Raw genomic sequence first — 25411 nt, 5'->3', positions numbered from 1 at the left:
AGGGGATTGAGACCAACAGAGAACAGCGGTTCCCTTCTTTTGAGCTTCAATTTGAAAGCAGCAAAAGCAGGCCGCTCCTAAGCAGGCTATACCTAAGCGGACTCAGCCTAAGCGGCCTACGTCCTCAGCTCAGGTGAGATTGTTTCTTTCACAGCCGTCATAGGTACGCTGGGTTTATGAAACAACAGCCGGCCTTAGGGCTTCGGGGTTTTAGCCTCGGCGGGAGCAACAGCCATTTCATCCGTTGGAGGTGGTGGTTGTTGCTTTCCTTGTGCTTGTGGCTTCGGGCTTCGACATTCTTTCTCTTTCCCAGCGTATGGGTGCTGAGAGGTCGATTTCCGTTTAAAAGGGGGTTTCTGCCTTTGGGCTTCCCCGTTTTCTCTTGCCACGAGCTTCTGGACTCGGTCCAGGTTTGTCTTTCGCCGAGTCGGACTTTGTCTTTCTCTAGCGATCAGACGCGTTCTGGTGTTTCGTCCAAACTTAAGGTTCACTTGAGTTGGCCTCGGAGGTAACATTCAGATTTTCCTGAGGGTGCATTGTCTGGGCATTGCATATTTGAGAAGTCATTCTTGGCTTGTCACTTTTTCTCAGGTTTTTTGGCTACTCCTCCCCTTTTTGGGCAGAGGTCTAGCTAATGTTCCAGTTTTCTCGGTGCTGGCCTCTAGGCCAGCATCTTTTTCGGCGGCCGAAACTTTTGGTTTCTTACTGTGCCTGTGTACTTTGAGTACTTTGGTGCAATGGCCGGCCTACGGGCAGCAAGGCTCTCGGCCTTAGCCTGTGTTATAGTCTCCTGCCTGTCGTGTTGCGACTTTGGCAATTGGTTCTTGTGACTGCGGATTTCGTCTCTTCCTCTTCTCCATCATGCTTGCATGTGTGAGTTGGGACGATTTCTGCTGGGTTGGGCTTCCGGCCTGGTCACCCCCTTTTCACTTGCAACTATGACTATTACTGAGAACTCTGGTCTCGGGAGGCTGACGGCTGGTTCGCTTCACGATCACGCTGGCTTTTGTCATTTTGTTTCCGGTCTCCGGTCACATTAGGATTTGGCCACTGCGGGTCCGCATTTGCGGTGCTTATGCACTACCTTAGGTCGCTTCGTCCCCTTTTTTACCCCTCTCTCTGCTTTCGCAGGGATGGGCAGGGGACGACCGGTGACCGTCTCCCTTGAGTTTTGCTCATTGAGTTGGACCCTGGTACTTGATACTCAGGCGTCTCTCTCTTTCCGGTTTGGAGTTTGGTCACTCTTCCGGAGCTGACTGTTCTCTCAACGGCCTTTTGGGCCTCACTCCATCCCAAAGTTTTCTTACTCTGGCATGGTTGCCTTATGGTCTCCGTGAGGGTCGGTCCTTTTCAGGGCTTAGCCGGCAACCTTACGCACGGATCTTTTCCAGGCCATTAGCATTTCCATCAATTTAAGGGGGGGGGGGGGGCAGCTTGTCCTTCCCTCTACTTGGTCGGGTTTATCCAAGACTGGGGTCCTTTTCCGGACTGTTTTACGGTTCAGAAGATTGGAAGAAGTGCTGGGCACAGCTTACTGGCTCTCTGAGGTCGTCTTTCGCATTTCTCGCCTGAGAGACATCTCGGCTGTCAATCAGGGTGGTTCTCGGTCCGTTTCTGTCCTTTGGCAGTGGGCCAGTTCCTGGCAAGGGTTTAGAGTGAGTCAGTGGTTGCTTTCTCACGGGATCCTTTCCTGACTTTTGGCAGTGGGCCAGTTTCTTGGCAAGGGATTTTCTTGCCCTCCGCCTTGTCATAGCTTATGCTATCTTTCCCTCGGCTCGGCCCGGGCTCATTTCCAGGGCCTTGGCCTCGTCCTTGGCCTTTTTGGCCTATGGGGTTTGGATGATGTCCTGCGCACAGCTTCTGGCGCTAGGATTTTGTCTTATCAGGTTCTGCAGACATTGCTGCCCTCTGTCAGGATGGGTCTCGGCCTATTCCTTCCTTGGCGGCAGCTGGCTTTTGTCTCTCCAGAACTTTAGAGTGAGTTTGAACTTTTTGATCTTACCCACCACCTTGTTGGAGTTATCTGCTAATATGTGACTCGGAGTAAGAATATGTAATTTAATCGAAAATTTTTAATTAAATTTTCATTTGATTAATATACTTACCCGAGTCACATAGGTAATTCCCTCCCACCTTCCCCGCTTTTAGTTTCTTTGTATTCTAGAAGTCGAATGAGGGTGTCTCGTACCGGGTACGAGATCTGTAGCGTGATGCACGCTACGGGAGGCAACCCAGGGTAGCAAGCTTGCTACTTTTTTGCTTGGGTTGCTTCCCTTATACTATAGACGGGATAGCGTTTTTCAGTCTACCTAGCATCTCGACTGCGTCAATGCTAATATGTGACTCGGGTAAGTATATTAATCAAATGAAAATTTAATTAAAAATTTTCGATTTTGAGATATTTAATGACGAAACTTAATCAATTATTAAGCTTAAATGCAATCCCATAAAGAGTTTCTTTCTTTCTTTATTTGGTGTTTAACGTCGTTTTCAACCACGAAGGTTATATCGCGACGAGGGAAAGGGGGGAGATGGGATAGAGCCACTTGTTAAGTGTTTCTTGTTCACAAAAGCACTAATCAAAAAATTGCTCCAGGGGCTTGCAACGTAGTACAATATATGACCTTACTGGGAGAATGCAAGTTTCCAGTACAAAGGACTAAACATTTCTTACATACTGCTTGACTAAAATCTTTACAAACATTGACTATATTCTATACAAGAACCACTTTACAAGGGTAAAAGGAGAAACAGAATCCGTTAGTCGCCTCTTACGACATGCGGGGTGCAGAGAAATAAGGATGTGGAAAAGAAGACTTTTGGTAAGTGAAATAAAGGTGATGGATCCAGTCAGGTAGAAATAAGACAACAAGAAAAGAATTGGAAAACTGCAGGGAGAGTTTTCTTGGAAGGAAATATAGGTGAAAGGACTGGTAAGGCAGAAATAAGACAAAAGAAGAGAAGTAAAGGGGTGGGGTAGCTCTGTAGAAACACCCCCGCCGCGTGAAGGCGACCCCATGGGAGCCCATAAAGAGTAAAGACACACAAGCGCACACACACACACACTGTAAGACAAAGGCACCTATTGATGCAGATCTTGTATAATTTAGAATAACATGCATCTGTAACATGTGTTTTTAACACAGACCTTACTAGACCTGTCGCCCATTTATGGCTGTGCTGTCATTTTCCAAATGTTCACCCACTTAGGTTTCGTTTACACAAAAATAGTAATAATCCATCCATCCATTGTCTGCCTGAGAGAGCTTGTCAGTTTTTTGTTTGTGTGTTCCAGCTGAACAATAATGTAACCAGCAGAGCAGTTCAGACCGCACATGTCGCCAGTTGGATTTAACACTAACTACAACAGTTGTCCATACAAGCCCAGGAATGACTCGGCCATTCCTCACAGAAGAGGAATGCAGAGTACCACCCACCCATCCAAAGCCCGACGAATCAGTCGCAGTTTGGCCACCACCACAGCAACAGCGTCAGCAGCAGAACAGGATGTTCACTCGCGCAAAGTTCAGTCGCTTTGAGTTGCTCCCGCCTGTGTTGTGCACTCGCAGAGTGTACGTCCAGGTGGCGTTTTTGCTGCTGATCGGCCTGGTAATTTTCCTGGTGCGAATGATGTCAGCCATGCGGGGAACATTTGTGCACTATCACCTGGAATCGGACACCGACGGAGAGCTGGTGATCTTGCCGACAGAGTTTGCCCAAAAGCGTGGAGCTGTGTGTCTGGACGGATCTCCACCTGCTTACTACTACAGACAGAGTAACTTTGAAGTTACAGTTGAACTCCCCTTTTAAGACCTCCAATGATCTGAGAAAATTAGGTCTTAAAAAGGAGGGAGTCTTAAAATGGGGATAAAGTTACGGAGATTATGAACAGAAAATCTGAGAAAGCAGGGTTTTAAAAGTCTTAAATTAGGGGATCTTTTTCTTAAAAGACGGGTTCCACTGTACCGTCACTGTATGATTGTGGTGTATGGGCTGTTCATGTGATGATTCACACTTTCTGTAGGACAGTCAATAGCTGTGTGTGGAAACATGTGGATCTGAGTGTGATACATTGCATGTGTTTTAAGAAACAATTTTAATGTGAACGTTTTGGGTAAACAGTGGAAACTTGTGAATCCTCCCCCCTCGTAAGACCTTGTTTTTTCAGATTTTCTGTTCATAACCTCTGTAAATTTGCCTCCATTTCAAGACTCTCTCCTTTTTAGACCGGATTATTGAATGTCTTTAAAGGAGGTTTCCACTGTACTCCTAAATAAAAAGTCAGTGAAAGACATTTAGGGCTGAAACAGTGAAAGAGCCTTGCATGAATACTAGTCCAAATAGCTTTGAAGGCACACTATGTGTATGTGTGTGAATCTGTGCGCGTGTGTTTGTGTGTGTGTTCGTGCATATAAATTTGTGCTTGTGTGTGATTGTGACGTGTTAGTTGTATGCTATTAATAAACAGTGTTACTATTCCTGTTAGTGTACATATGCGTGCGCGAGTGTAGTATGCTTCGTATGGTATTTTTATCTGTTGTCTTATTATTTGTTTTGTCTTTTAATGTGCACCACACTGAAATTTCTCTGTATGAGATAATAAAGTATTCGTATTCGTATTCGTATTCGTATTATTTTTACAGGTGTAGTTCCTGCAGTTCGTTTCTGGATCATCCACTTGCAAAGTGGAGGGTGGTGCACAACAGCAGAGGAGTGTTTAGAAAGGTATGTATTCTGCTTTTTGGTTGCTTTTGCCCCCTTTGAAACAGATTGATATAAAGGCTTATAGTCTTGCGCACATACATTCCTGGTTTGTATTTTGCAGAGAGAACCAGTATTGCTGATAGATTGCTTCTCAGTGACAGATATTAATCCATTTTACACCCACTAAAATAAAACCACCTGTCTGAAAGAGATTACAGGTGCATGGGCCTGAAACAATAGTTAATGAATGTAGTGAAGAGTTTTGTTTCTAATGTACTGCCTTTTCGGTGTAGAATGATTTACACACACATACACTGTATACACACACGGATGTGCATGCACACAGACACGAATGCACTACTCACTGACATAGTTAATTTTTTTTGATAACTGCTAGTATGTACGTACGTTTAATTCCTTTGCTACATAAGGCAGCATTATTCAGTCTGCCTTGAGCAGTCTGCGTTCCAACTACTAGGTATGTGTCATTGTGTGTCACTGTGTGCCCATGTTTGGCGTGTGTGTGTCTTCAGAATAAGCAAACGTTTGTTTCTGGTGACATTGACAAGGCCCACAAAATTGGTCGGTAGAAGGATGTAATAAAAAGACCAAAAAATACTGTACTCACGTGTTTGACGAAGACGAAACGAATAACAAATCATGACGTTTCGACCACTACACTAGGGTCTTCCTCAGGCAAGAAGGATGGTTATTTTTATTTTTATTATTTTTCAATGTAATTTTTTTTATTTATATCTACACAGTGCTTTTGTATTTGCCTAATAAATTGTGCGAACTGTGTTCTTTGGATGTCGAACAAGGGTCAATTTCCTTGTAAAGTCTGCAAAATTGAGTTTGTTACTTTGTAACTTTCTATAAATTTGTTGTGAAGGGTCTAGGAGGGCTGGGATGAAAAAATAGGGCCGGTCAGGGAATCGAAAACATCAAAGTTTTTGTCTTGGCATTATTAGTCTGTGTCTCTGGGGTGCCTTCCTTTTTTTTTGAGTGTATGTATATATTTTTGTTTGTTTGTTTGTCAACTTTTAGAAGCGAGAGTGCCCTGGGATCCAGCCTGAAGACAGAGATGTCGATGCCTCTGGAAGGTGTCATGTCGAGTGACTGTACCACCAACCCTGACTTCTGCTTGTGGCACATGGTGGACCTGCTCTACTGTGACGGGGGCTCTTATCTGGGTAGTTCTTGTGTTTTCTGCATGTTCTTTGCAGCTACACTGTACTGATTTTCAGTTACAGTGTTAAGAAAGAAAAGAAATTACTGTCAGTTTTCTTTGTAAGAAATGTACTTTTAGGATCGTTTTGAATTCAGTCATATCTGCCAGCCATGTGAGGTTTTCTTGACATTTCTTGGGTTTTAAATAATTTTTTGCATCTGCATAATGTTTGTATTTTTTGAAAAAATAAAAAAGAAAGAACAAAATCAAGAAGTAATAGAGGTAGAATGCTTTAAAATCGTTCTTCATGTTGAGGGGTGGGCACGTACCGCTTCATTATTAAACCTCTGCCTCATAAGGTTTTCCAGCATACTATGGCATACACACAAACATTTGTGGAAATGCAATCCCGCCTTTAATTATATAAACTACATGAAACTGAGGTTAGTTTTACAGCGTTTGGCCACTGACACATATTTTTTTCACCTGATGCAATTATGTTTTTATCCTTGGCTGGTCGACTGCACAATATTTGTGACCTGTAGGAGATTTACTCGTCTAATAACTTAGTTTGTTTGTAACCCGAACATTTGGACACATTTTTAATTCAAGCCGTATTGACGTATTGTTCTGCGAACAACACTGCTCATAGGTAACGCAAACTGATTTTCTCTTGTTGCACAGGTAACAGAAGTGAACCATTGGAGGTCAACTCGAAGAAGGTGTACATGAGAGGGGCTTTGGTGTTTGATGCACTCATTGAATATCTTGCCACCTTCACCTTGTTCAAAGACGCTGAGCAGATCATCTTTGCTGGCTCATCAGGTAAAAACAAAACAATAATAAGCAAACAACCAATGTAGCAAGTAAGCAAACAATGCAACCAATGGATAACAAATGTATGCAGAACAAGAAATCTTGATATTGTGAAAATGGAAATATTTTGTTATGGTTTATGAACGCCATAACAATCTGCTCAAAATTCAGGCTTCTTTGTTTACTAAGTGCTAGTTTGTTAAGTCCTTCCTTCTTATTACAGGTGGCACGATGCATGCCTTTCATTTCTTTCCATGTAATCAGAATGACCCATTATGTCTTGAGCTGTGTACAAGTTAGGCCAAAAAAAATAATAGGTGTGGTTACGGTAACATAGCCAAAAAAAATAGGGTAGGAAGGTAGGCAATCACTTTTTTTTTTTAAACTTTTTTTTCTAATGTGTACAAATTAAACCTACTTGACAGGGAAATAAGTGTGCGACTCGGGCACTTTCGCTTTCATTGCGTTTTCTGCACTCGTTTACTTGGGTTTTTTTGTATTTTTGTGACAAATGTAATAAAAAGTTATAGGGTCGGCCCCTAAAAATAGGGTAGGTCGGGTTACCGTAACCACACCTATTTTTTGAGTCACTTGAGAAAAAGTGACTCTATGTAATCGGTCAGTGTTAGTCTGTCCGGCCGGCCGTCCGTAGACACCACCTTAACGTTGGACTTTTCTCGGAAACTATCAAAGCGATCGGGCTCATATTTTGTTTAGTCGTGACCTCCAATGACCTCTACACTTTAACGATGGTTTCGTTGACCTTTGACCTTTTTCAAGGTCACAGGTCAGCGTCAAAGGAAAAATTAGACATTTTATATCTTTGACAAAGTTCATCGGATGTGATTGAAACTTTGTAGGATTATTCTTTACATCAAAGTATTTACATCTGTAGCCTTTTACGAACGTTATCAGAAAAACAAGGGAGATAACTAGCCTTTTCTGTTCGGCAACACACAACTTAACGTTGGGCTTTTCTCGGAAACTATAAAAGTGACCGGGCTCAAATTTTATGTGAACGTGACTCCCAGTGACCTCTACACTTTGACGTCTGCTTTGGTGACCTTTGACCTTTTTCAAGGTCACAGGTATGTCTTGAATTCTTCAGGTATGCATTGTGTTGTGAATAGCAATTTCTTCCTGTCCATCTGATGCCTCATATAATATTCAGAACTGCGAAAGTGACTCGATCGAGCGTTTGCTCTTCTTGTTTTTTAGGCCTTAAACAGTAGACACACTCATGTTTTCTGAGAGAGACAGAGATTTTAGTCAAGGAGGTTCAGTTGGATACAGTGAAACCCCCCTTTTAAGACCTCCACAAATCTCAGAAAATCAGGCCTTAAAAAGGAGGGAGTCTGAAAATTGGGAACAATTTACAGAAGCAATGAACAGAAAACCAGAGAAAACAGAGTCTTAATTGGGAGGAAGTCTTATATCAGGGTTAGGGTAAGTTAACATTAAAAACATTCTCTCTTACGAAAAATTATTTCTGTTACCAATTATGTGTGTGACACCCTGTGTGTCACCCTTCACAGCAGACTCTGCAGTTATCTGCCGATGAAGAGCGCGAGCTATTTGCAGTAGCTTGACATCTCTCCTAAGTTGCTGACACCTGTGAATTGTAGAGTTCTGTCTGTGATAGGGTCCGGTTGCTGCTGTCTTCTTGTATGCTCTTGGGAACCTTTGCCATGGCCGTTTTTGTGGGGCTAGTAAGTTAGGTCTAAAATTCTCAACCCTGTTTGACTTGTTGGCTCACGTAAGTGTAGCCTATGCGATGATAAACTTTGTCTGTCTGTGCGTGCGTGCGTGCGTGCGTGCGTGCGTGCATGCGTGCGTGCGTGTGTGTGTGTGTGTGTGTGTGTGATAGAAACTTTAACATTTCCGAGTCTATGGATAAAGCTCGCATAAGAAGATTACGTCTCGGTCAAAAGTGTTTGACGTGTGTGATAGAAACTATTTGAAGACGTCACATTATGACGTAAGAGGGTTAGACGTCACGCAAAGGAATTACTGAAAGTCTCGGTCATTGTTATTGTGAGCGGGCCGAGACTAGTTGGCAGATCCAGGGTCTCGCTTTCTTGCACGGTTTCACCTATGCTTACTGTGTGTGTGTGTATGTGTGACGGAGTGATTGAGTTTGTGTTACTGTTTGTCGATTTCTTACGTGAGCCTTGAAGGCTTCGCCTCTTGTTTTGCATCCAAAGGTGCTCGATGTGCTTTGTGCAGTCGGTTACATCAGTGTCCCTTTAAAAAAAAGAATTACTGTTAATTTTGTTTAATGATTTCAGCGGGAAGCCTTGGTGCGCTCATCCATGCAGACAGATTACGAGAACGACTTCCATCCAGCGTGAAAACAGTACACCTGTTGGTGGATGGAGGGCTGTTTGTTGACGTACCCGACATCAATGGTGACCATTCCATGGCAAACATTTTGAGAGATGCCTTTTCCTTTCACCATTTGCACAGTAAGCGTCTGTGTGTGTGTGTGTGGTGTGTGTGAGCTTGTGTCAGTGCATGCTTGATATGTATGTGTGTGGCTTAGGGGGATAATACGGAAGTGCAAGATATTTTTGTATGTGCAAGGATATAATGCATGTGTTTACTTTTTTTTTATCCTACATATGTGGGAGAGACCACCCATGAGATAACAATATCGTTCACTTTACTATTGTGTATATAATGTAAATAAGGTCGTGTGAAACTGACCTGATTTTCCACTGCTCATTATGCCAAAGTCACTGAGACAAACGTAATTCTGGAAACACTTTTGCGCTTGCTGTTTCCCCTGGAAGAATGTTTAGAACTAACACGTCACGCTATACTTTCTAGAGTGACATCACTTTGCTTACGTGGTTTTTGTTTCAGACTTTGTGGGCATGAAGGAGTGTACACGCACAGTGACAGAGGAGGAGGAGGAGTATCGCTGTGTCTTACCAGAGGTCTTCCACAAATACGTCTTCACCCCCATATTCTTCATCAACTCTCTCTACGACACCTGGTTTCGCAAAAACGCCCTCAAAATTGACTGCACCCTTGACCTCTGCTCCGACATAAACTTGCGAGAGGTTGTCAACACCAGGATCAAAATTCTTAACGAGGGCCAGGAAATTCTGCGGTCCAAGAAAAACGGGGTGTTCTTCACGTCGTGTCCCTGCCACACGGTGTTGATGAAGAAAAAGTTTTTCTCCATCACGTCTCGGCGGGTGACAGTTCAGCAGGCCTTGGGTGCGTGGATTGATCACCAAGGCAACCGCAGGAACTTGACGGAGGTTCTTGAGGTGACTGATGCCTTGAGAACTTGCCCTAGTCTTATTCTGTGATTTTTTTGGAGAGGGGGAGGTTGGTTGCTTTGCGTGTGTTTTAAAACAAAAAATCCATGTAGACATTTGTCCTACTGATGATATTGTATTTGTGAACTCAGATTTTTGTAAACACGTAGGGCTTAAATGGAAACTCTCGCTGCAGTGATCTCTCTTTGCCACCTGAGGCTTTAATTAAATCCATTTTGATTCTGTTTTTACACTTTGTTCATACTTCCAGTATGGTGTCCATGATTTCATGTAATAAAACGCTTGGATTTTGACATTAGATCTTGGCAACAGAGATCAACTGGGACTGTTACCAGACAAATTTATTTTATATTCTCCCACTGCGCATGCATAGGCATTGATATTTGGCATTAATTCCTATGCCTAAAGTCTGCTGTCAGATTTGTTAATGAATAACTTGCTGCAATAATGGGACTGTTTTATAAAGGATTTGTGCAGAAGATTATCAACACTTCAAATCATAGTGTGAGAAACAGGGCGATCTAACACAGACAGAAATCAACAGTAAGTTTGTACAGCAGTCCCTCTCATGAACGGACACCCTTGGGCCATAGCAAAACTGTCCGTACATTGCAGGTGTCCGGTCACGGGAGGGGTGACCACACCACCCCCTCCCCCATACACTCACACAGAGACACACAAACAACAGGATTGAGTCTATGCTAATCACTTCTTGTGGCTACTAAACAATAACAATAAACTCCTAATACTTCTTTAAACGTTCTGTAAAAATGATTTGTATGAAAAGTGTTGAAAAGAAGAGATAAAATAAATCCTCAAGGCAGTGAACACACTCACCATGCACTGACATACGAAAGCAGCCACACAAACACAGCACAGAGGAGCGTGTGCAGATGCTTTGCAAGAATAAGCTTGAAAACCAGTTTGAATAAATAGCAGCAGATAGAGCTGCATGTCATAATCTTGTAATTTATTTTTTTCTTGTCTGGCTTTATTGACTGCATGCCGATCATGTGGCATGGCAGTGACTTTTCACTCTTCAGTCGGAAATACACTGTACATAACACAGCTCCCATTCTCCCTCACTAATGCCTACCCCAAGCCGTGACAACTGATGCTTGGAAATTGTGTGGAAGAGTACACCTCTCTATTTCTCTCCAATGCTCTTCCTGCTGACGTGCAGTGACACCGGACACCCCACAGAGTTTAGCCAGCTAACCCTCCACCCCCCTTCCTCTCTCTCTCCCTCCCTCCAGCCATGTACTGTTGGGGGCTGTGGCCAGAGAGGCCAGCTGCACTGTTCACTCAGAGCAAAACCAGTTGACAGTGTCGTAACTTTTGATAAAGCAAGACAACTGAAGGGTTCATAGATTAGGCAACCAACTCACTGGTCAAGGCTGAGGGGAAATAAGAGTATCTTGTCAATGAAAGAGGTTAGGCCTACACACAGACACACGATGCTGAGAACTGTGGCCGGGTTTTCACTCACTTTCGCTCAGGACCTTCATCGACTGTGGTTTCTGTTGTTTACGTCCAACAGACAAGAATAAAGAGCTCAGTGCAGTTTCATGTTGGCATCTTCGCATGTACTCCACTCCTGACCAAAACTACCCCCCCTCCTCAGTGATGGGTATATGTGCACTCAAGTTGTCAGTGACTGTCATCACGCCATTGCGGCTGTGATCTTTGTACCAAGAACCGGACTGCTCTGTTATCGATTTTGTTGTGGTGAAAATTTGACGATGGCCTGTCCGTACATTGGAGGTATGACCTGCTGTTGGGACCGAAAATGAGTGTCCGCGTCCACGTTTTGCAGGTGTCCGTTTAAGGGGGGGCAAATATAGAAGGAAAACACTCCGTGCGGAGCAAATGTGTCCGTACATGTCAGGTGTCCGCTCACGCCGGGGGCCGTACATTGCAGGGACTGCTGTACACCAAAGAGTGACATCCTCTGTTTTTAGCAATTTACTCACAGAAACGATCTCTTTTAGAGTGAAAATCTGTTCTGCTAAATGTCCTAAAAAGATACCATGCTCATAGCCAACAAATTGTCAACATCTTCACTGAGAATCAAGAACTTAAGTGACAGTCATTTCACTGTACAAACACAGAACATGATATTTGTTCATATGAACAATAATTTTATTATTGCTTTAGTTGCTCGCTCTCTCTCTCTCTCTCTCTCTCTCTCTCTCTCTCTCTCTCTCTCTCTCTGTCTCCAACTATCTCTTTCTCTCTGTCTGTCTGTTTCTCTTCTCCCTCTGTCTCTCTCTCAAGCTTTCTCTTTCTCCCTCTGTCTGTCTCTCTTTCTCCCTCTGTCTCTGTCTGTCTGTCTGTCTGTCTGTCTGTCTGTCTGTCTGTCTGTCTGTCTCTCTCTCTCTCTCTCTCTCTCTCTCTGGCTTCATATTGTACATGTATGATTGTGCACCCTGATTTCATTTGACCAAAGCATGTTGTACATTTAGCAGGACTGGTTTGGGAAATTACTGGTGATGTTTTTCTTACAATCTCATCGTGCCTCTCACATTGTATGCAGACTGCATGAATTTATGCATTTGTACATACATTTATTAACATGTGAACCTGTGCAGATATACATTCATGATTTCTCTGTTCTCTTCTCTCTCTCTCTCCATCTCCATCTCCTGCACATGCACGCAAGCACACGCACGCACACACACACACACACACACACACACACACACACACACACACACACACACTTTTGTTTTATGAATTATTTGTCTTTATTGTTACTTGTTTTTTTAACTGCTCAAAAGAAAGTGAACAAATCTTCCAGATCCTTCTAAACTTGCTGCTTTTAACAAATCTTCCAGATCCTTCTAAACTTGCTGCTTTTAACCTATGTCTGCACTGTATTTTAGTGCTCTTTGTACATCTCATGCATGCATTTTTGTGTGCATCTGCTGGCTTGATATTGTAATACTCCTTCTCAAGAGCAATTCATGATGTTTTGTGTGATGATAGTAACCTTATTGTGTGTACATTTATTTTATTTGTACATCATTTGACATCTTTGCAAACTCTATCAGAGAAAGAGCAAATTTCTCTTCATTCGCTACTGTACTTGTGATTTGTGATGTACCGTTAAGCAATTGTCTCCACGGTTACCTGGATGTTGTATTTATATAGTTCACTGTTTAAGATGTCTTTTTTGTGTTTGTGTGTTTGCGTCCTAATGCGTAAGAAATGTTAAGTCCTTTGTACTGGAAACTTGCATTTTCCCAGTAAGGTAATACATTGTACTACGTTGGAAGCCCCTGGAGCAAATTTTTGATTAGTGCTTTTGTGAACAAGAAACAATTGACAAGTGGCTCTATCCCATCTCCCCCCTTTTCCTGTCGCGATATAACCTTCGTGGTTGAAAACGACGTTAAACACCAAATAAAGAAAGAATGTTTACCAGGGATTTACAACTTACAGAATAGGTCCTGTGATTGTAATTGATCGTTCAGATACCCCATTCAATTACCCAACCCTCATTTATATGATTCTTGGCATGTCATCATATTCCAAGTTCTGTGTCATAAAGTCTGTCATGTGGCAGATTTCTCAAATTTTTTAACACTTGTTTCAACACATTCTGAAAATATCACAGGCAAAATATTAGCGAAATCTACTTTCTGGTTCAATCAGTGTCAGATGTTTTTAACATTCAGTGCTGATCCTTGTTTGACCTTTCTGGGCCAGTATGTATGTTTGTTCACACATCACTTATTTACAACACACTTGACCAGCTTTCTGTCAGAATATGGAACTGTTCCATTTGTGTTACAGTCCTCCATTGGGACACGACTCCCTACCCCCACCCCACCCCTCCACCCCGTACACAATTCATATTAATGGACTTGTGATGTTTCCTCACTCGTACAGCAGATGTTTTGCAGTGCATTTTTCCCCCTTGCATTTACATACATGTATATGAGCCTGTGCCAAAAGATGATCCTTGAAATTTTTGATTCACATGCAAAATTCAGAATGCAAACAGAGCTTTGCAAACCAAATTTGATATACGGTAGTCATTTAGACTGTTTTAATATTCTGTTTTTGACATTTAAAAGATAACTTGTAGCATACTTTTTTGATAATGCCAGGACACAGTACTATGCTGAATATTTTGGTCATAAAATGTTTAAATGGCTCAAAATCACATTTGTATACATAAATGCATGGTGAGCTAAGGATATATTACTATAGCTCACATAGCTGAGACTGCTGGACTAAAAACATTACGTAATCACTGTGTCCTCTGTTACGACTGACACATTACAAGACAAGTTTTTCACCTCACATACGCAAAAATAGTTTCAAAGCAGAAGTTAAAGAAGCAATGTTGTATTTATGGCATTGTAAATGTTTTAGTATCTAAACTTACGGTAGTTAGATTTCTATTCAGATTACTAGAATACTCATATTTGTGTGTCACTCGTAACGAGACATGAAATGTTGTTTCAATGCGTATTATTCACTTATTTTCAAGAAAGATGTAATTTTAGACAAAATTGGTAATAAGTAACTTATATTTACAGTTTGAATGCAAAATGAGCCAGGAGGAACCTACAATGAATAACTGCTGTGACAAGACGTCAAGACACCACATTGAAATCTTTCTCAATTATTTTTAAGGATACCAACCACAGGAACTGTGCAAAAGGGGAGGCAAGACACATACTGCTTTGGGTGATTTTTAGACTTTTGTGTCAATCGTAACAGCCTGCTGAAGACACAGTATGTCAATAGTAACGGTTCTGTAAAGAGGACACAGTACAAATATTATATTTTGTAGCCTAAAATAACTACAAATGCCCTTCAACTAAGTTTTTTTCAGGCAGGTGTGAATAAAAGCTATCATTTTAAAATTTAATTCAAAAGAAAGGAAACAAATTGTGAATTTTATAAGGAAATGGTCAATCGTAACAAAAGGACACAGTATTTATACAATTTTTAAATTTCTAAAATGAAGAGTGTAAAAACGACATCTGAGTTTTTCTTTTGTCATAAGGTTTCATTGTGAAAGGTCTTTTCTTAAGGTTAATGTACTGAAAGCTCTCAAATATGTGAATAAATAAATAAGAAAATTGCAATCTTAAATTTGAGAAATTTAGGACATGATCCGTTACAGTTGACACACCATTTTTAAAACTTTAATTATCATAAAAATTCAAATATGTTTGAGCGAATCCTCTTCATACACTTATTGAAATACCATCAAGAAATGTTATGTCCATGCAGCATTTATGCTCTTGAAAAACAATGAAGTACGTAGCTATGTGTCAAATGTCCCACTGTGAAAGTGTCGGATTTTGCCATTTTTGGGCATTCTTATAACATTTTCAAGACCTTCCAATTGATAAAAACTCATGAAACTATTTATAGTATCTCTCTGAGGGGTTTACTTTAAGAAGGAGTGGTGCTATTAATAACTTGCTGCTTTTATAAAGAGAAATTATTCTTGAAAGGTAGGTATCTTCTTGCTGACCACGTTTTAGCACAGGCTCATAATTATGTACTACTTATGCTATGCGACGAATTCTTCAAAGTACTTAAAAATTTATTGTTTTCATGCACTACCTATGGTATTTTATGAATTCCGAGCACTCAAACAGTAATTGTTCATACTTAAGTACTTATTGTGTGGTTTGATTTTGTTTTTATCAGTATTATGTTTGTCATGTATGTTATGACAAGGTGAAAATACTGAGCAAGTCATAATATTGATATTATACCTGCTGAATGGCCTTATCAGGTACGATATAGGACACATTTCATTGTGTTAATTTATCCATTTGAAAAATGAAGCACATGCACTCAAAATGTATATATATATACATGTATTTATAACATATGTACATGTAATCTTATGAAAGATGTGCTTTTGATTGTTTCAGTGTGACATTGTCACTTTGCTGTCAATATTGTGTGTTGTTTTAAAATTGTCCTTGAACTGTTTGAATGTGTCAATGTGTTTGCCATCGACATTGTGTATTGTTTTAAAAATTGTCCTTGGATCGTGTGAATGTGGTGTAGTGTTTACCATAAGCTGTGGCCATTGTTTGAGTGTTGTTTCAATGAAAGAAAATGTTGCTGACATGCAAATGTGCTGTCCAATGGATTTTTTCTTTGGCGTTGTTTTTTTATGAACAAAAGTAACGTAGATTTTGATTTGATTTTTGTTTAAAATGTTGATGAGATTTCATTTGTTAGTTTGATGTCTTAATTATTGTTCCTTTTATTTACATTTTGAAAAATAGCAATGCACTTGTTCTTTACACTCTTTTTGTTTGAAAAAAGACTTTCGTTGATATGGTGTTCCACAAATCCTGATATTGAGTTTGAAAACTTAAACTGGACAAAAGTTATAGTGACAGAAGACTGTGTCTAAGATAGTGCGAATGAAAAAAAAGGGGAAGATTAAAAAAAAATCCAAAGTTTAAAATGTTGTTTAACAATGCGACCATGTGGTTGTACCCAAATGAACAAGGTCGTACCAGCGTTTGGGGTAAAAGAAAACATGCACAGGTAGGTTGCATTGTTTTAAGTCCCAATTATACATACAATCAATACTATTGATTCAGAATAGTTTATTATTGCATTGCGGGTACAGATAAAGTGTATTGAGAATAGTTTATTATTGCATGCGGGTACAGATAAAGTGTATTGAGAATAGTTTATTATTGCATTGCGGGTACAGATAAAGTGTATTGAGAATAGTTTATTATTGCATTGCGGGTACAGATAAAGTGTATTGAGAATAGTTTATTATTGCATGCCGGTGTGGGCAAACTGTCTGACCCTTTGACTGCAAATGACTGTCTTAATGGTTAAAATATGATTCGCTTTTTCTATCCAGCTTATCTGGAACAGAAGAGATTTCCACCATAGACAGTATTGTGCCAGGAACATGGAGAGAGTACCCAAGTCATCACAGTATTGTACTATCATGTACACATATGTTGGGTGTGTGTTTTTTTGAACAGTTTTTGTGCATATACCTGACCTGATGTGATGAATCTTCACTCTACAGCCAGGCAAATAGCAGTTAAGGAATTAAAACAAAATCAAATTGTACTGAAAAGAATGTGTTATCATTAAGTCTGGATGAGTTGCGGTCAACCTGTCAGTTAACCAAGAAATGCTGGTGGGGCTCAGCACAATTTTGGTAATAGCCTTTGTGACTAAATTGTAAGAACTTTGATGTAGTGTATGTTTGGGGCTATACATTGTTTGTTGGGAAAAAAAATGGGAAGAAAGAAACAAGCAATTGAAAGTCAGGGGTTGTGGAAGACAATGAAAAATGTTCAACTGGAAGTTGCACTTTGAAATCTGTCATGATTTCTTCAACTGCAGAACAGTGGAATATTTTATTTAAGTAATGTCCTTATTAGTACATGTGTGTGTGTGTGTGTGTGTGTGTGTGTGTGTGTGTGTGTGAACTGAATAGGCATTTTCCTTGACGGACATACTTATGATGGGTTGTTTATTGAGTTTTGCACCCTTGATCGATGAAGAATTCCAGTGTTTCTAGACAATCATGAAGCAACATTTCTAGAGAAGGGAATACCCCCCGCAGGTTAGGGGGAAGAATTTACCCGATGCTCCCCAGCATGTGAGAGGCGACTAACGGATTCTGTTTCTCCTTTTACCCTTGTTAAGTGTTTCTTGTATAGAATATAGTCAATGTTTGTAAAGATTTTATTCAAGCAGTATGTAAGAAATGTTAAGTCCTTTGTACTGGAAACTTGCATTCTCCCAGTAAGGTCATATATTGTACTACGTTGCAAGCCCCTGGAGCAATTTTTTGATTAGTGCTTTTGTGAACAAGAAACACTTAACAAGTGGCTCTATCCCATCTCCCCCCTTTCCCCGTCACGATATAACCTTGAACGGTTGAAAACGACGTTAAACACCAAATAAAGAAAGAAAGAAAGAAGGGAATGTACAGTATACCATGTCAGCTTCGTTCGAGCATAAACATAAACATTTTGTTGACATTGTCTTTTTGTGTGTTTTTTTCTCCACACAAACAGTATTCAAATTTGGTATGGGTGTAAATGCTGATATGGATGTATCATTCTATTAGCTTGTAACTTTTAATAACTGTTTAGGTACATGTACTTACAGTTAATATTGTTAGAATTACAAATACAAATTATGAAAATGAGAGGATTACTGGTAGGCATGCACTGGTTATTTGCATTTGATTCACTTGTTCTGTGATTCACTTGTTCTGTGATTACAGATTGGATTGTTTACAGCCCGTGAGCAGTGCATTTACTTGATTTCCTTGAAAAATGCGAAAAACTTTAAATGGGTATTTTTATAAGTTTTATACATTTTGGAATAAATTTGCTTCAGCTATTTTATAGCTTTCTTTCTTTATTTATTTGGTGTTTAACGTCGTTTTCAACCACGAAGGTTATATCGCGACGGGGAAAGGGTGAAGATGGGATAGAGCCACTTGTCAATTGTTTCTTGTTCACAAAAGCACTAATCAAAAATTTGCTCCAGGGGCTTGCAACGTAGTACAATATATGACCTTACTGGGAGAATGCAAGTTTCCAGTACAAAGGACTTAACATTTCTTACATACTGCTTGACTAAAATCTTTACAAAAATTGACTATATTCTATACAAGAAACACTTAACAAGGGCAAAAGGAGAAACAGAATCCGTTAGTCGCCTCTTCCGACATGCTGGGGAGCATCGGGTAAATTCTTCCCCCTAACCCGCGGGGGGGGATATTTTATAACTGCGGGTTGTGTGCTTTCTGCATGGTTCTCAGCATGTGACCCACACACAGTCAGTATAGTGGAACCTGCCTTTAATACCCCCTAATTTAAGACTCGCTCCCTTTAAAGATCCTGTCTTCTCAGACTATCTCTTCATAATCTCTGCAAATTTACCTCCATTTTAAGACTCCCTCCTTTTTAAAACTCCATTTTCTCAGATTTTTGGAGGACGTAAAAGGGGGGTTTCCACTGATTATCACACACAGACAAGAACACAGCCTATCATGTCTCGCTTGCTCTTCTTTCTTATCCAACCAAAGTACATTCCAAATATTTCTTCCTGTGCCAAAAAGAGCGCAGAGAGTTTATTTTCATCAACAAGTCCTATGCAAAGCAGAAAACGAGTGCGTAGACTACAAATACTTATCACAAAAGTGTTGAATGACATCTTCTTCATACATTCACTGTTTGGTTTCTAGTCACTGGAATACTCCCTGGTGCCTCAAAAAGTGTGCTGAAAGAGAGCAGGCATACAAAAACTGATAAGTTTAAGCTCAAAGACTAGCACATTACTAACAGAAAAGTGTTTTTTTTTAAAACAACAATAAAACAACAACAACAAAACTGATGATATGAAAATTGAAAGTCTCAGTAGCATTACATTTCACAGAAAAAAAGACAGAATCTCAATTCCACAAAACAAATACACATAAGGATAAATACTGAAAGGATAGATATGAAAAATGTCCTGAAGTATAGCTCTAAATGATGTAAGATATCGCACCACCAAGACGGAAACATCATTTTTAGATGTTCTTCACAGGAAACAGACAGAATATAAATTCCACAAAACAAATACACATAAGAATAAATACTGAAAGAGTAGATATGAAAAATGTCCTGAAGTATAGCTCTAAATGATATAGGATATCGCACCACCAAGACGGAAACACCATTTTCAGACGTCCTTCACAGAAAAAAGACAGAAACTCAATTCCACAAAACAAATACATAAAAGAGTCTATTTAAAGATACTGAAAGCGTAGATATCAAAAATGACCGAAAGGAGCTGTAAAATGTATGACAAAGTATCGCACCATCAAGAGAAATACTATTTTCAGCTGTCCAGCTATCGCAGGAAGAAAAATTATATTTACAAAGAATTTTATAAAGAAAACATTGGTAACATAAATAAATAAAAACTTGCGTTTCTCAAGTTCCCAGCCTTTGCAAAGGATTTGCTTGCTTCACAACCACAATAACAAAGGGTCTAAATGTTGTTTGATTAAAGGTTTTGAGCAAATAGAAAGAAAACAATTCAACTGGAATTTGGACCAGTCATGATCATTATTTTATTAGTTCACTGACTTCTGACAACTACCTAAGTCTTTCTGAGAGAAAAAAAGTCAACAACACTGCAATTTAAACAAGCCAAAATGAAGGGTAAATATTTTGATGAAGTCACACCACGCATCTGCAGAACTGTTTCAATGTGACAATCTCTCAAAAACTTTATCTTTTTAAATTCTGAATTTCAGAAAAAGGTTGAATCTCATACCTTTTTTCCCCCTGTTTTCTTCTACCTTTTGCCCACTTTTTTCAAACAGTATGCATAAAGTCATATCCCGGTTGCAAAAAACCAATTAATCCTCTGATTTTTCACACTGTATACCAAACTGTCGCTGCCCTACACGCCACCAGGCGTGAAAGGCAGTAAGAAATACCAAACTGTAAAACTGTGAAAAAACAACAAAGCATTCTCAAAATGAGTACGAAAAATACGTTGAATCAAATACATACTTAAGTTTACAAAACCACAATTTGATATAAAATATTAACCGATTATGTATCTCAAATCACACAGACAAGTACAAGTAACAACACAAAAAGAGGTATACACATTTCCTAATTTATGCAACATTATAGCAGACTAATGAAAAATGTTCAAATGTTCATTCCCAGCATATGTTTGGCACATATTTCTTTGCATGAACAAATCATGTATTTAGGCATAATGACACATCCATGGGTGAAACCTAGGAAAATCAAATTGACTGAAATTTTTTTGAGGCAGGGGTCCAGGGGCCGCCCAGGCCCTGGTGGGGTACGGGGCAGGGCCCCGTCAGGGGGTCCAGGGGGACAATGCCCCCCGCCCGAAAACGAATTTTTGCATTATTCATTGTGATTTTGTGGCCTTTCCTGGCCAAAAAATACACTATCGTGCAGGTCAAAAAAATACCTTCAGATTCTAATGATATGGTAAAAAGGGTAAACAAAATCAAAACAATTCACAGAAGTAATCATTTTTCTTTTGTATCCTTTCACACTTGCATCTTCCAACACAACGACACAATTGACAACAATTAACATTGACAACAGCCATACTACATGAAATAGAAAGTGAACAACTGAACAACTGAAATAAAAGTTCTAAATATTTGATTATAAGCAAACATTGCCAGACAGGCATTGAAATAAATGATGAAACAGAATGTCACTCATGCAAACAGCATGATGTAGCACTGCACAAAGTAGCAACTAAGCAGTAGCATCTCTTATACTTATAGTGCAAAAGCCCTTGAGTTTCAAGCACCAAACTTATCACACACAGTTTTAGTTTCATGAACTCCAACCCGGGCACACTGCAACCGGTTCACTATAGCAGTTCGAAAACGCGTTCCGCAAGTAGTTTCGGTTTAAAAAAAAAAAAATTTTTTTTTTTTTTTCCCCCCCCCAAATTGCAGATTGACGGAATTTCCGTCAGACTTATTTTCAGATTGACGGATTTCAGTCAATTGACGGGCTACTTTCACCCATGCACATCAAATGATTGCTTCTAAAGCCAGCACACAGTCAGCTTTTGACCTCTTTTTTTGTCTGAAGGAGATTTCAGTCACATTTCTTAAGCAATAATTTTTTTCTTAAACACAGGACAATTTCCTCAAATGGCAGGCAATTTAAGCAAATAAATACAGCTTTTTGATGCATATGCCACAACATAAATGCTACTTTGAAATGTGACGAGCTCGTTACAAATTGATACAAGTCATCAGCCTTTCTTGATTTGTGAGTTAGTGTTCACAGTCTCCTTTTTCTGACTGAAACAGCTGCGCACATATGCTGGGGCAATAGTATAATCATCGGTATTAATGGTCTGGTTTTTTTGTTTTTAATGATTTTTTAATTTTTTTTTATAGTCTTATTTATTTTTTATATTTTTATAGATTCGTTGTTTTCTTGATTTATTGTTTACGTAATCAAGCAAGCAATGAATGAGGCCTCTTGCCCTTGCAACTTACACTGTATCGCTATGAAGTTTGTGCTTCTTTTTTTCACTTTTTTTTATGATTTATGTTTTACCTTACTTCTGGTTTCCATTTTTTTGTCTGCTCTGTATAAAATATGTGGGTTTTTTTATTTATATTTTCCCACTGTCTTTGCAAATAAGGCTTTCCAAAAGTGTTCAAAAATAAACAAATAAAGTTTTGTGGCACACAAGCATTTCAAATTTCATGAACAGAAGTTAATATGGCTTGCTGTCCAGATAATCTCTTGCAAATATACCTTTGAAAAAACTCACTTAAATACATACATAACTTTCACATACATAGAAAACACTTCCCTGTACTTCTCTCTTTCAAATGCTGTCCACATACATAATGACAACAGAACTGACACAAAGTACACAAAACTGGTACATGTGCAAACTATTTTTCTATAGATACAAAACTATGACATTAATACACAAAATGCCGCACTCACAAATAACAATCATGGTTTATAAATGTGTACAGCTCTTGTTTAAATATAATGACAGATATACAAAACAAAGAGTTTAGACTGGTTTATAAAGCAGCAAATGTATAACAGACTCTCTAAATGCTATATTGTTTACACTGAATTTTAAACAATTATTTTACATGCTACGTGCACATCTCTGAACCAGCTTGGTACAACCTTTTAATCACTGTAAGACGACTTTGCCTTCAAGATTATCGAAACATCCCCCTGCATCACTGGAATACAGTAAAATTCTATCAACAAAATGATTGAGGGGACGCTCAACTCTGTTCAGGTTATGTACGCCTTCAAACCATCATGAACCAAAGCAGAAAAATACATAGATACAAATTCAAATACAGAAAGAAAATAACTCCCTTGGAAATCAGCTGTAAATCACCGTAAGCAAAATGGCACCTTCAATCTCAAACAAGATCATTTCCAAAGGGACTAAACGAGTGTAAATTTGTTTCAATCACAGAATCCATTCCCTGATTCTTATAACATCCTCTCCGGTTGTTTCACACATGTACACTTTTTTCTGATCATGCTTGGAAGCATCTCTACGCAGTCTGCAATCTTACTGTACATGATCTCTTTTCTACAAATTTCACATTATCTTTACTTATATAATACAATCTTTTATGGTCATACATAAATCACTTCTATACATTCTCCTCTTATCACATACGTCTGCTCTTTCTGATTTGTTCGCGGTCGTCCCTGACATTGTACGTCCTCGTCCGGTCTTACGTAAACTCAGTTCTGTACATTTTGCTCTCATCTCACATAGTCTGCATGTTTTTATGTTTACCCCATTTTCTCTTAGTACAGTTGAACCTGCCCTTACGACAACCTGCTTACAACGATCACTCCAAAGGATCCCAGACGAGTTTTTATCTCTCCATATAATTCACCTTTCAATGCGACCACCTGGCTATAATGACGGCTTTTGACCAGACCCTTGGGTGGTTGTTATGGACAGGTTCCATTGTAACAAATTGTCTTCTGATCACGCATGAAATCACTTTGTACATTCTCATCTTAGCAAACCTGGTTTTACTTTTCTGCCTTCTTGACTATGTACAGTGGTACCTGCAATGCGAGGCCCCTCCAATGAGAGGACATCTCCCAATGGAGGACACCTTCTGTTGTCCTTTTGTCTATAAACTGTTTTGACTAAACTATGCCTGCCAATAAAGGACACCTGCAGTAGAGGGACGCTTCAGGCTGGTCCAACAGGTGTCCTTTCAACACAGGTACCACTGTAATACTCTGCCTCTTCTTATCTCAAGTGGAATAATTCTTGCATATTCTACTTCACATCTGTAATGTTCATTTACAAAGCATGAAATTACCTCTGTACATTCTCTTCTCACCATCGATGGTCTCAAATTCGTAAAAACCAAGTAGCACAAAATGACTTCTGTATATGCTTACCATACCTGGTCTCGCATTTGTAATACCAAAGAATTAGCATGCAATCATCTTTGTACACTCATCTCTTACCAGACACGGGTTCTAATTTGTAATACGCTGGAAGTAGCACAAAATTACTTCTATACATGCTTATCATATGTGGTCTTGCATCTGTTATACCCACACATGCAGCGGTGCTGCGACCAGAACCCGATTATTGTCAGGGATTTAGTCTCCACTAATCTCTTTTACTCAACACCAAAGCTGGCAAGAGCGGTCCATAAAAAAGCACAAACAAAACACTGACAAATTTAAATGAAACAATCACCAACATCTATCTCCTATTGTGTGCAGAACGCCACAAACAAAAACGTAACATGAATGCAAGTGTCACCATGGCACTCACTGAAAACAACAAAAAACAACAAAAGAAAGCCAAGTTTTTTGTTTGAGTTGTAAGGACTAAACTTTTCAGCCTTTGCCCCCTTATCCAACTATAAAAGGTCCACAACAACAGCCAATCCAGCTTTTTCTTATTCCTTTTTTTTGGGAGGAACCCTTTTCTGTTCCGTTTTTTTCCCCTTTTGCATTGTCATTGTTGATTTCAACAGACTTTTGAGTCAGTAGCATGTCATGCCAGTGGGTGGCACTTACTCAATTTTGACAATGCCACCAACACCAGCTAGACTGGTGGCTCCCATAAGGTCAAGGTCAAGTTGGCGTGCAGCAAGGCGTCCCTCGGAGATGGCCCAGACCACCAGTGACTGACCGCGGCGACAGTCTGAGGAAAGTGGACAAAGTGGATAAGTTAATTAAGAGCAGTGAACCATTTGTAATATGTATTTTTGTATGGTCAATGTGAGTGTGCTTCTGTCAGTATGCCTGTGTGTCTGGTTCTGTCAGTGTGTGTGTGTGCTTATGTGAATGTGTGTGTGAAAGAGCGTGTGAGTACGTTTGTGCATATGTGAGTGTGTGTGTGTGTGAAAGATTGTGTGTGTGTGTGAGAAAGTGTGTGTGTGTGTTAGAACGTGTGTGTGTGTGTGAGAACGTTTTGCATGAGTGTGTGTGTGAAATATTGTGTGTGTGTGTGTAAACGTGTGCGTGTGTGCACGTATGTGTGTGTGCACGCAGGGGTTCTTTCGTGCACATGCGTGCATTCATGTGCGCGTTCATTCTTGCGCTCACATACATGCATGCACGCATGACTATGCATGTCTTTGGATCTGGAAACGGACAATATAGAAGAACGAATACAACAATGCAAAAGCAAAGCTAACCTCCGGCAGCATAGAGATGCTTGATGCTGGTGTTGTACTTGCTGGTGGGGGTGGAGATGTTGCCGCGCTGGTCCAGCTCAACCTCCAGATCCTCCACCACCTTGCGCTCAGGGCCCAGGAAGCCCATGGCCAGCAGCACCAGGTCTGCCTTGTACTCCTCCTCTGACCCTGCACAATCAACAAGGCACAGGTCAGTTTCATTAT

The 25411-nt window shown here is 39.9% G+C and overlaps 2 protein-coding genes across 8 annotated transcripts in view; one reads left to right on the top strand and one right to left on the bottom strand.

Moving 5' to 3' along the window:
- The first annotated feature begins 2643 nt into the window (after window positions 1–2643).
- Window positions 2644–10920, top strand: LOC138962590 (uncharacterized). Its single transcript, XM_070334460.1, has 6 exons — window positions 2644–3775; window positions 4644–4725; window positions 5752–5897; window positions 6560–6700; window positions 8980–9156; window positions 9557–10920. The coding sequence occupies exons 1-6, from the start codon at window positions 3391–3393 to the stop codon at window positions 10009–10011; spliced, it is 1386 nt and encodes a 461-aa protein (XP_070190561.1). The 5' UTR covers window positions 2644–3390; the 3' UTR covers window positions 10012–10920.
- Window positions 10921–19060: 8140 nt separating this feature from the next.
- The window catches only part of LOC138962588 (uncharacterized), a 106660-nt gene continuing 100309 nt past the window's right edge, over window positions 19061–25411 (bottom strand). For all 7 annotated transcript variants that reach the window (XM_070334456.1, XM_070334454.1, XM_070334453.1 and 4 more), the window contains 3 exons: window positions 25208–25375; window positions 24585–24711; window positions 19061–19245 (listed from right to left, as the gene is read on the bottom strand). In XM_070334456.1, coding sequence (XP_070190557.1) covers window positions 19185–19245; window positions 24585–24711; window positions 25208–25375 — 356 coding nt within the window. In that variant the 3' untranslated portion in view covers window positions 19061–19184. The remainder of the gene's footprint in view (window positions 19246–24584; window positions 24712–25207; window positions 25376–25411) is intronic.

Source organism: Littorina saxatilis, linkage group LG3 (assembly GCF_037325665.1).
Source record: "Littorina saxatilis isolate snail1 linkage group LG3, US_GU_Lsax_2.0, whole genome shotgun sequence".
Taxonomy (NCBI): Eukaryota; Metazoa; Mollusca; class Gastropoda; order Littorinimorpha; family Littorinidae; genus Littorina; species Littorina saxatilis.
The sequence above is the reverse complement of the archived record's forward strand: the minus strand, read 5'-3'. Positions and strand labels throughout refer to the sequence as shown.